General features: G+C 42.4%; 1 protein-coding gene across 1 annotated transcript in view; it reads left to right on the top strand.

Annotated features, from left to right (window-relative positions):
* The window catches only part of LOC121569229 (carboxypeptidase A6-like), a 49438-nt gene that overhangs the window by 35115 nt on the left and 1782 nt on the right, over positions 1–12541 (top strand). Inside the window, exons 4-8 of the mRNA XM_041880025.2 lie at positions 3329–3443; positions 4582–4683; positions 4755–4859; positions 7426–7536; positions 8491–8581. Coding sequence (XP_041735959.1) covers positions 3329–3443; positions 4582–4683; positions 4755–4859; positions 7426–7536; positions 8491–8581 — 524 coding nt within the window. The remainder of the gene's footprint in view (positions 1–3328; positions 3444–4581; positions 4684–4754; positions 4860–7425; positions 7537–8490; positions 8582–12541) is intronic.

Genomic DNA, 12541 nt, shown 5'->3' with positions numbered 1-12541 from the left:
TCTAGTAGGGTGAGGCCGGGTGCTGCAGACTGTTCTAGTGCCCTTGCCAATTCGTTGATATATATGTTGAAGAGGGTGGGGCTTAAGCTGCATCCCTGTCTCACCCCACAGCCCTGTGGAAAGAAATGTGTGTGTTTTTTGCCAATTTTAACCGCACACTTGTTGTTTGTGTAAATTGATTTTATAATTTCGTATGTTTTATACCACTTTCCATCAATTTGTATAGCAGACCCTCATGCCAAATTGAGTCAAAATATGTTTTTTTATCAACAAAGCATGAAAAGACTTTGCCTTTGCCTTTGGTTTGGTTTGTTTATTTGTCAATTAGGGTATGCAGGGTGAATATGTGTTCTGTCGTATGGTAATTTGGTAAAAAGCCAATTTGACATTTGCTCAGTACATTGTTTTCACTGAGGAAATGTATGAGTCTGCTGTTAATGATAATGCAGAGGATTTCCCCAAGGTTGCTGTTGACGAATATCCCACGGTAGTTATTGGGGTCAAATTTGTCTCCACTTTTGTGGATTGGGGTGATCAGTCCTTGGTTCCAAATACTGGGGAAGATGCCAGCGCTAAGGATGATGTTGAGGAGTTTAAGTATAGCCAATTGGAATTTGTGGTCTGTATATTTTAACATTTCATTTAGGATACCATCAACACCACAGGCCTTTTTGGGTTGGAGAGTTTGTATTTTGTCCTGTAATTCATTCAATGTAATTGGAGAATCCAGTGGGTTCTGGTAGTCTTTAATAGTTGATTCTAAGATTTGTATTTGATCATGTATACGTTTTTGCTGTTTGTTCTTTGTTATAGGGTCAAAAAGATTGGAGAAGTGGTTTATCCATACATCTCCGTTTTGGATAGATAACTCTTTGTTGTTGTTTGTTTAGTGTTTTCCAATTTTCCCAGAAGTGGTTAGATTCTATGGATTCTTCAATTACATTGCGCTGATCTCTGACATGCTGTTCCTTATTTTTCCGTAATGTATTTCTGTATTGTTTTAGTGATTCAACATAGTGAAGGCGAAGGCTCCGGTTTTCTGGGTCTCTGTTTTTGGTTGGATAGGTTTCTCAATTTCTTTCTTAGGTTTTTGCATTCTTCAACAAACCATTTGTCATTGTTGTTAATTTTCTTAGATTATCTGCTTGACATTTTTAGATTTCATAGGGAAGCTGAGAGGTCAAATATACTGTTTAGGTTTTCTACTGCTAATTTTATACCTTCACTATTACAGTGAAACATTTAGTCCAGGAGGTTGTCTAAAAGGGATTGAATTTATTGTTGCCTAATTGTTTTTTTGGTAGGTTTCCACACTACTTTCCTTCCATCTATAGTATTTCTTAATATTATTCAGTTCCTTTGGCTTTGATGCCTCATGATTGAGTATTGCTCTGTTCAAGTAGACTGTGATTTTGCTGTGATCTGATAGGGGTGTCAGTGGGCTGATTGTGAATGCTCTGAGAGACTCTGGGTTGAGGTCAGTGATAAAGTAGTCTACAGTACTACTGCCAAGAGATGAGCTATATGTGTACCTACTGTAGGAGTCCCCTCAAAGCCTACCATTGACTATGTACATACCCAGCGTCCGACAGAGCTGCAGGAGTTGTGACCCGTTTCTGTTGGTTATGTTGTCGTAATTGTGCCTAGGGGGGCATATGGGGGAGGGAATGCTGTCACCTCCAGGTAGGTGTTTGTCCCCCTGTGTGCTAAGTGTATCAGGTTCTTGTCCAGTTCTGGCATTTAGGTCGCAACAGACTAGTCCCTGGGCCTGGAAATGTCCCTGGGCCTGGAAATGATTGATTTCCCCTTCCAGGATGGAGAAGCTGTCTTCATTAAAGTATGGGGATTCTAGTGGGGGGATATTGGTAGCACACAGGAGGACATTTTTCTCTGTTGAGATCATTTCCTTTTAAATTTCTAGCCAAATGTAAAATGTTCCTGTTTTGATTAATTTAATGGAGAGCTAGGTCTGCTCTATACCTAATTAGCATACCTGGTAGTTTGGTGGATGGGACTACCAGCTCTCTGTAACCTAGAGGGCAACCAGTGGGTCCATCTCCTCTATACCATGTTTCTTGTAGGATGACATTGTCTGTATTTCTAATTTCTTTGGTCAAGTCCAGGTTCCTGCTCTTTAAGCCAAAGGAAGATGACCTCAGGCCTTGGATATTCCAGGATGAGATAGTGAAGGCTTTGTGTTCCATAAAGTGTCCAATGTTGTTAGTCGTGTGGTTTGGCCTCTCTCTCTCTCTCTCTCTCTCTCTCTCTCTCTCTCTCTCTCTCTCTCTCTCTCTCTCTCTCTCTCTCTCTCTCTCTCTCTCTCTCTCTCTCTCTCTCTCTCTCTCTCTCTCTCTCTCTCTCTCTCTCTCTCTCTCTCTCTCTTCCCCCCTATCTCTGTCTTTCTCAGCTCTACTTCCTTTGACTTTTCAGATCTATATTATGTTATATTGTATGGGCCAGAGGCCACACAGACCTGAGGCTGGTGAGTTGATGGCTTTCAATATTTACAGTCTGAGAGCCAGTCTGTATTAGAGGAGAACAGCTATGGGTGATGGGTTCACATGAGAGGGGACTAAAATATCTAATCGTAGCTGGGGAAATACAATTGTGTGTAGTGATTCCTAAAATGTCACACTTTCAACCACTTTCATTTCTGTCCACAGTTTTCTGTTTTCTCATCAATGTTAGCTGAGCTAGTGTATGACAATAGTATTAAAAACGTACTCATTTGTGAAGAGAAATAAAGTTATTCAGCCTTCTCTGATGCTATGAGAATAGTTTCTACCAAATAAGTGACAGAAGAATGTGACTCATCGAATACAACAAATTTCGTTTTCTCTTCATGGACAGCAGAGGTTCATTTACTTCCAGAGGGCTGCTGAGCTCTTACACTCACACACAACAGCACTGTCTGCAAGCTGTCTCTCCACACAAGGGAAAAGTCACTGCTCTCTCTGCCTTTTTTCCTCACCCCCAAAGCTTCTTGTACTTGCAGTTATCTAAAGCCGAAGCACCAATGACTTTTTCTTGTTGTTTGGATTGTTTCTCTGTAATTTAGACCATAGAAATACCAAGACAAGAAAGGGCTTTTCAGGAAAAATGTTTCCCATAAAACAATGTAACCATCAGACTCACACTAGTCTCTCTCTCTCTCTTTCTCTCTCTCTTCTCTCTCTCTCTCTCTCTCTCTCTCTCTCTCTCTCTCTCTCTCTCTCTCTCTCTCTCTCTCTCTCTCTCTCTCTCTCTCTCTCTCTCTCTCTCTCTGCCCCTCTCGCTCTCTCACTCCCTCTCCTTCTCTCTCTCTGTCTCTCTCTCTCTCTCTCCATAGGGTGTTCATATCTAACCTTCAGAAGGAAATTGAAAAGCAGACGGGATATCGCTCTTCCCGCAAGAGGAGGTCTGAATCCCTGTATGACTATGAGGTGTACCACTCTCTGGACGAGGTAGGTGGGACACACACACACACACACACACACACATACCCACTCTCTCATTTACTTCATTGCTCACATGATAACACACTGTTTAGATTTGTACACACACACTAACACAGTCACACACACACTTGTCAGTACAGACACACACAGCTCTTGGCTGTTTATTTTCCCAGTGCAACTAGGAGTATTTGAGATGTGTGCATTTGCTTCCGGCCCTCTGAATCTTGAATCTGAAAGCCCAAGTGCCACGGTCCGCATGCATTCCCCTGTGAGGTAGGGGGAACCAGGGAGCCTTTCAGCAAGACTTCAGCAACTTGTTATTATCATTACACAGCTTTGAACCTATTCTCACACACAGTAGACATACAGGGCTAAGAGACACACACACGCACACACACCCTGTTTATTATTTACGCATAGTCACTTTAACTCTACCCACATGTACATATTACCTCAATTACCTCGACTAACCGGTGCCCCGGCACATTGACTCTGTACTGGTACCCCCTGTATATAACCTCCCTGCTGTTATTTTATTTTACTACTGCTCTTTAATTATTTGCTATTTTAATTTTTTTCTTAAAAACTGCATTGTTGGTTAAGGGCATGTAAGTAAGCATTTCACTGAAATGTCTACACCTGTTGTATTTGGCGCATGTGGAAAATACAATTTGATTTGATTTGATACACACACACGCACGCATGCACACACACAGAAAACATCAATTTACATTCACCATCTGTACGATCTCTGTGTAGCAGGGCCATAATATACATACCATTCCAGAGAGGTGAAAATACTTACGTTTCCATCACCTCCGTCGTCCAGGACTGTTCGATTAAGCGTCTGTATAGTGTGTTAGAGTAAGGGAAAGCATGGGGGTTATTGAGTGTGAAGACACATGGAAGGAATTGAAGGGTTATATTACCACAATGGGGCCCTATGTGAAGCCAGATCAGCTCCAGGATAAGTGTGTGTGCGTGTGCGTGCGTGTGCGTGTGTGTGTGCGTGTGTGCGTGCACACAACTAAGATTAATTGCCGTTAAAGTATGATGTGTAGGTGTAGTGTTATAGGGCCGACATTCTAATGGCTGAATGACCATATCATTCAAATCTTTTAAAGTTGTGTGTTTCTCTCCCCAGATCCAGAGTTGGATGTTTGAGATCAACAGGACCCATCCTCACCTGGTGGACATGTTCTCTATAGGGAGGTCATATGAAGGCAGGCCCCTCTATGTGCTTCAGGTAGGACACACACACACACACACACACACACACACAATGTTGGTTAACTGACTGGTGTCCTGTCCTGTTAGCTAGGAAAGAGAACGCGGACCTATAAGAAGGCAGTGTGGATAGACTGTGGGGTCCATGCAAGGGAGTGGATCGGACCAGCCTTCTGCCAGTGGTTTGTCAAAGAGGTAAGTTCCTTTGGCCTGCCTTGACAACTCCAGTCCTTTAGGGCAGCAGTATCAGCGCTGCTGTTTTTCTACCTTGCTTTCTAATAAGAGACTGATTTAGACCTGGGATGGCCAGGTGTGTGTGCACTCTCCAGCCCAACAACAACATGTATTGATTAGTAAAGTGCCAGGAGGAGAAATCAGCAGGACTGTGGTCCTAGAGGCCTGGAGTTGTGCACCTCTTACCTTCTTACTGTAAATCACAGTGTTAACCTTTAAACATGTGTTGCACTGCAGTCAAATAAGTCCACAAGTGACCTAAGCAACACTTTGGTTGTTGAAAGCCTCCAGTTGGTAAAGCATAAAGCTTGCAACGCCAGGATAGTGGGTTCGATTCCTGGGACCACCCATACGTTAAACTGTATGCATGGATGACTGTAAGTCACTTTGGATAAAAGCGTCTGCTAAATGGCATATATTATTATTATATTAATAATAGCTGGGGAAGCTGCAGCCTGCTGCTGTCTGTCTCTGGTGCTGTCTGTCTCTGGTGCTGTCTGTCTCTGGTGCTAAATCACTACTAACTGCATCAGCTACAGTGCCAACCATCAGTCACACTCCCTTGTCAACATAGTGAACATCTGTCAAATGTTGCTGCACTATGTTGCAGACAGTTCAGAGGGCTTGCCTGTTCAAGATTAGAACAATGTGAAACATTGTGTAACACTTGGCTCTCAAATGCAGACGTTTAGTCACATCGAAGTACCACCAGCATGATTTATCAATAGCCTCTGCAGTTCAGATAATTACTGGAGCTATCATAAGATCCTCTGGTGGAAAATTACGACACACACACACACACACACAGCTATGTCTTACTGTATTTGTGAGGACTTTTTGGGGACAAACAATTGATTCCCATTCAAAATCATATTTCCCCTAACCCTAACCCTAAACCTAACCCTTGCCCTTGCCCTAACCTTAACCCCTAACTTTAAACCTAACTCCCGAACCTAACCCTAAACCTAAACCCTTACTCCTAACCCTAAACCTAACCCCTAACTCTGATTCTAACCTCAACCCAAATTCTAACCTTAAACCTAACCCCTAAGCCTAAAATAGCCTTTTTACAATTGAGGACCGGCAAAATGTCCTCACTTCTCTGAATTTTAGTTTTTTTACTATTCTTGTGAGGACTTTTGGCACTGACAAGTATAGTAAAACGTGCCCACGTCCACACATCGCTTTTCTATTTTTTTAAAGATTATTTTTTTTTGCAGCCGCTCTTATCCAGAGCAATTAGAGTTAAGTGCCTTGCTCAAGGGCACATCGACAGATTTTTCACCTAGTCGGCTCTGGGATTAGAACCAGCAACCTTTTGGTTACTGGCACAATGCTCTTAACCACTAAGCTACCTGCCGGTACTCAAAGCACTTTACATAATAGGGGAAACTCACCTTATCCACCACCAATGTTTAACACCCACCTCGGTGATGCACAGCAACCATTTTTCTGCCAGAACGCTCACCGCACATCAGCTGGAGAGGTAAGGAGTGATATATGCCAATTAGGGGGATGATTGGGTGGCCATTTTGGTAATTTAGACATGACACCAGGGTTAACACCCCTGCTCTTACGATAAGTGCCATGGGATTTTTTATGACCACAAAGAGTCAGAACACCCGTTCCAAAAGAAGGCACCTTACGCAGGGCAACGTCCTCTTCACTGCCCTGGGTTCTCCTTACACCAGAGAGAAGAGTGCCCCCTACTGGCCCTCCAACACCATCTGGTCTCACATCCAGGGACCAACCCTGCTTAGCTTCAGAGGCAAGCCAGCAGTTGGATGCAAGGTGATATGCTACTGGCACACATACACACATCTCTCTACTTTTGCTCTGGACCCTCTCTCAGTTTGGAATCCTTACAACCATTTTGACAGAGAGCAGGGAGACTGATGCGTCACACACAATTAAGTCACCGCAAATCAACCCAAACCACCCTGAAATGTCAGAGCTTTACTATAACATTGTTAGACCATATAATGTCATGTCTAGCAGCGGGGTTATGCAACTCCAGATGAGTGTGTACTAGGACAGTATTGAGAGACTTCAAGAGTTTGTACAAGAACAGACTCTTATAATGGAGCAGATCATTGTGCTGTGTAGGTCAATAGTAGTAATGTCTCATTTTGGCCAGTGGGGGCAGAGCTCCGTCTCTCTACAAAGTCAGATTAACCTTGGCCTGAGCCTGATTACTGAGCAGGTATTGCCACACCAACAATCTGCTTTCTCCAATCCTCCACTGGAACCTGCCTGAGGAAGAGGCTCTAACACACTCCTGATGATAGGGGTTTTCTAGTAGCCCTCTATAGCAGTGGTACTGCTCAGTCACAGGTGTGTAATATCACTGATGGATCCTCTGCCACCCTCAGATTTACAGACTGCTTAGTAGTATTAATCATGATTTATTATTCACCAACTGGAAAGTATTCTAACTGGTGAAATACAACAGTTGCAAGAGGAGATATAGCCTATGGTTCATTGTGATCTTACCTGTCATGTTCATATAAGCCTGTTATTGTTGTAGGCTCTGCATTCCTACCAGAATGACTCTGTCATGAGACGACTGATGAACCAGCTCAACTTCTACATCATGCCTGTCTTCAACGTGGACGGATACATCTTCAGCTGGACTACGGTAGCTACAACTCTCTCTCGCGCTCTCTCGCTCGCTCTCACTCTCTCTCTCTCTCTCTCTCTCTCTCTCTCTCTCTCTCTCTCTCTCTCTCTCTCTCTCTCTCTCTCTCTCTCTCTCTCTCTCTCTCTCTCTCTCTCTCTCTCTCTCTCTCTCTCACCTAGCTAACATTTGACACAACATACAGTACACCAGTCAAAAGTTTGGACACACCTACTCATTCAAGGGTTTTTCTTTATTTTTACTATTTTCTACATTGTAGAATAATAGTGAAGACATCAAAACTATGAAATAACACATATGGAATCATGTAGTAACCAAAAAAGTGTTATTTTAGATTTTTAGATTCTTCAATGTAGCCACCCTTTCAAAGTTCTTGAAATGTTCTGGATTGACTGACCTTCATGTCTTAAAGTAATGATGGACTGTCGTTTCTCTTTGCTTATTTGAGCTGTTCTTGCCATAATATGGACTTGGTCTTTTACCAAATAGGGTTATTTTCTGTATACCAACCCTACCTTGTCACAACACAACTGATTGGCTCAAATGCATTAAGAAGGAAAGAAAATCCACAAATTAAATTTTAACAAGGCACACCTGTTAATTGAAATGCATTCCAGGTGACTACCTCATGAAGCTGGTTGAGAGAATGCCAAGAGTGTGCAAAGCTGTCATCAAGGCAAAGGGTTGCTACTTTGAAGAATCTAAATTGTAAAATATATTTTGATTTATTTAACACGTTTGTGGTTACTACATGATTACAAATGTGGTATTTCATAGTTTTGATGTCTTCACTATTATTCTACAATGTAGAAAATAGTAAAAAATAAAGAAAACCTTGGAATGAGTAGGTGTGTCCAAACCTTTGACTGGTACTGTATGTATTTAAGGGGACATGTTATTAGTATATTCATAGCTACTTTGTGTCAATGACAGTGTTAATTATTTTCCCCCCAGGATCGTTTCTGGAGGAAAACCCGGTCCAAAAACGCCAAGTATCACTGCAGAGGTGTTGACGCCAACAGGAACTGGAAAGTAAAGTGGTGTGGTGAGTTTTTTATATATCCTTTATGGAGTGTGTGTGTGTGTGTGTGTGTGTGTGTGTGTGTGTGTGTGTGTGTGTGTGTGTGTGTGTGTGTATGTGTGTGTGTGTGTGTGTGTGTGTGTCTCCTCCCTTTTCTCTGCTCTCCTTCCCCTGCTGTTGGGAGATGTGTCTCCTGGTGCTCTGCCTGCTTAATTAGTGTAAGCTGTGGATTAAATGTTTGTGTGGTGACGACACCCCCATTTGATATGATTTTGGTGGTGCTGAGAGGGGTGTAGGTTCTTCTGGGGGGTGTCTGCTATTCATCACTCAGGGAGGGAGGCTGGTTTTATGCATGATAATTGGAAACTTAAATGAGAAAGGATAGATAATTACAGCAAAGAAAGAGCTGGAGAGAGAGGGAGAGAGAGGGAGAGATAGAAAGAGTGATACTGATTATCTCCAAGGTCTGTATGATACACTGCCCACTGGACAAAAACTGGTTGCATCAACATTGTTTCCACGTCATAAAAAAAAATATATACAAATCTGATAACGTTGAAACAACGTGGAAAACTGATTGGATTTGCAAAAAGTCATCAAAAAGTCCCCAACGCAAGGGAATTTTGTATTTTTTTTCACTCAACTTTTAACCTAAATCCAAATTCACGTTAGCTGACATCTCACCCAATTGTAAATCAATAATTGAAGTTGAAGTGACATCTGTGCCCAGTGGGTGGTTGGTGTTTAAGATATTCTCACATGTGTGAGAATCTAATGCAGCAGATATGGCTATAGGCCTGAGTTTTTCCTGACCACGAGACATAACCAGGAAAACTCTGGGCCCTTAAGTCAAACGTGCTACATTAGATTATCCAGCTACTGTAAAAGCAGGCTAGAATACATTACAAGATCCACTGCCTTGTCCTTTACCTTGTGCTACTTTCACATTTTTCTGGGTAACAAACCCTTCTTTGCTCTGTGTATAACTCATTGCCAGGAATATGTAGATGTGTACTGGCTGGGGACCTGTGGGAACAAGTTGTTAAAACACACGCTGTGTAAAACACGACCTTGGTCTACACAGAGTATTCATTATGGGGCCCAAGACCAAGTAAAACTACAAGATAATGATAGGCCTCAGCTTGGTGTTGAGATTTATCATTATACTGTAGCAGAGAATGGGAGGGGAATGACAAATCATCCAAACTATGGTATGTATTGCTGATTTAACCCTCAGAGCCATCTGTATTTTGAATAAGGCTGTGAGTTGTGAAAGCTGACCAGAAAAGAACTCTGGCTCCTGGCTAGAGCCTGAAAAGAGGCCCTAATTATGAGGTAATAGGCACATGTTAATACTTACTGAAGCCGCTATGTGTTTTCTGGGGACCAATCATAGACTCTCAAGGTTGGATGATACCAGGGGTAATTTACCGTCTAATTTGAATCAGTTAATTAATTTAGGATATTGTTTATTTACACTGTTTGTATTATACATAGACATGGCTCATTCCCTGTTGGATTTGCATATGCAAATATGAATTTGGCCCAGAGTTTTGAGGTGCAGTTGCTGCTTTTTGCTCATGGGCAAGTCTCTTAGATCGTGCTCTTTCTTGTCTGTCTGCAGGTTATGCCAAGTTGTGCTTCTCACATTTATTTTTTGGATTACTCATTTACATAATCCAAGGGCGTGCGTACTGTAGTTGGAGGGTTTAGTATAGTTCTGCTTAGAATACATGAATATGCTAAACTAATCAGAGAGAGAGAGCAAGAGAGAGCGAGAGAGAGAGAGAGAGAGAGAGAGAGAGAGCGAGAGAGAGAGAGAGAGAGAGAGAGAGAGAGAGTCCTGCTGACTGAGCCGTTCTTCTAGCGACCAGGTTGTCGTCGCTGATCCTGCTGACTCCATAGATGGTGTGTTGTTCTGTCAGTTTGGCACCGATGTGGATGTGATGAGGAGTCAGGCGCAGGACACAGAGGTTTAGTCCAACAAACTTTACTATAGTAAAGTGAACAATAATCACTACACGACCTCGAAATACAGAGGCGAGAACAGTACGCAACATGCGTAAAACAAAACATGTAGAGCGCAAAACACGCAGCTCAAACGACACGCGGACAACAACACACAATATAACTAACACAAAACAGGGAACTTATAGGACACGTAATTAGGACACAAACAGACACAGGTGTACCAGACAGACCAAAGCAATCAACACACGAAACATACAACGGTGGCAGCTAGTATTCCGGGGACGGCGAACGCCGAAGCCTGCCCGAACCAGGAGGAGGAGCAGCCTCGGCCGAAACCGTGACAATCTTTCCCTCAGATTACAGCGATCCACAAAGAACTCGAAAATCTACTGGGTGAAATAGCACAGTGTGCCATCACAGCTGCAAGATTTGTGACCTGTTACCACAAGAAAAGGGCAACCAGTGAAGAACAAACACCATTGTAAATACAACCCATATTTATGTTTATTTATTTTCCCATTTGTACTTTAACTATTTGCACATTGTTACAACACTGTATATATACATAATATGACATTTGAAATGTCTTTATTCTTTTGAAACTTCTGAGTGTGTAACGATCCCGGCAGTCTGAGTCGGGTCCTGTCTGTGGACTAGTTTTTCTGCTCGTGGTCTCCAGTTTCCCGAGGGTTCTGGAACGCTCCGGGGAGCTCTCTTGATTTCCGCACCTGCATCCCATCAGCAATCTGCACACCTGGTCCTGATCATCACCCTTCTTAGGCTCTGGCCTAACATCCATTCCCTGCCGGATCGTTAGCCATGAACAGTAGGTTTACCAGAGTATCAGTCTTAGAGCTTCTAGCGTTAGTTTTGTTGTTTTGCACCTTGTTGGTTTGTTGTTTACTTACCTCCGTTTTGTTCCATCTGCAGTCACTCGTCCGGAACCTTCATCCAACCTCTGCCTGGTGGTCGGCGGCTGCCGAGCCATGATTGGATCAACCACTGCACCCCCAACAACTAATCAACGCCGCCCGCTCTGTTCCCTGGATTATTCAGCATCACTCTTGAATTTGTAAATAAACACTCACCTTCGTTTCAACTTACCTTGTCCTGGTCTGCTTCTGGGTTCTGGCTTTGTAACTCGTGACAGAGTGTAATGTTTACTGTTAATATTTATTGTTTATTTCACTTTTGTTTACTATCTACTTCACTTGCTTTGGCAATGTTAACACATGTTTCCCATGCCAATAAAGCCCTTAAATTGAATTGAATTGAGAGAGAGAGAGAGAGAGAGAGAGAGGAGGGAGAGAGGGAGAGAGGGAGAGAGGGAGAGAGGGAGAGAGAGAGAGAGGAAGAGGTATCCATCCACATTGAAAACAGGCATCATTGACACAAAGTAGCAATGACTATACTAATAATATGAGAGAGGGAGAGGTGAAAGAAGCCCTTTTTTTCCCCCAAGAGAAATGTCTAAAACATTTGTTGGCAGGCTATTTTGAATTGAGAACAAAATGTCAACAGGCTGTATGGAATACAAATATGTCCCAGGTCTGTTTTACACCTCCCATTTACCATTAACAATTTTGTAATCTAGCAGACTTACCCAGAGCAACTTACTGTACTCTACCCACATGTACATATTACCTCAATTACCTCAACTAACCGGTGCCCCCGCACATTGACTCTGTATCGGTACCCCCTTTATATAGCCTCCTTACTGTTATTTTATTTTACTGCTGCTCTTTAATTATTTGCTATTTTTATTTTTTACTTATCTATTTTTTACTTAACACTTGTTGGTTAAGGGCTTGTAAGTAAGCATTTCACTGTAAGGTCTACACCTGTTGTATTCGGCGCCTGTGGCAAATACAATGTTATTTTATTTTATCAAATGTATTAAAAAAGGTCACTGGACCATACACTAACACCATAGTAATACCCTGTTAGAAAGTATTGGATATAGTTCCAGTATAAACTAGTGTAACCTCTCTGTATGTATGTACACCACGTAAT

Source organism: Coregonus clupeaformis, chromosome 7 (assembly GCF_020615455.1).
Source record: "Coregonus clupeaformis isolate EN_2021a chromosome 7, ASM2061545v1, whole genome shotgun sequence".
Lineage (NCBI taxonomy): Eukaryota > Metazoa > Chordata > Actinopteri > Salmoniformes > Salmonidae > Coregonus > Coregonus clupeaformis.
The sequence above is the reverse complement of the archived record's forward strand: the minus strand, read 5'-3'. Positions and strand labels throughout refer to the sequence as shown.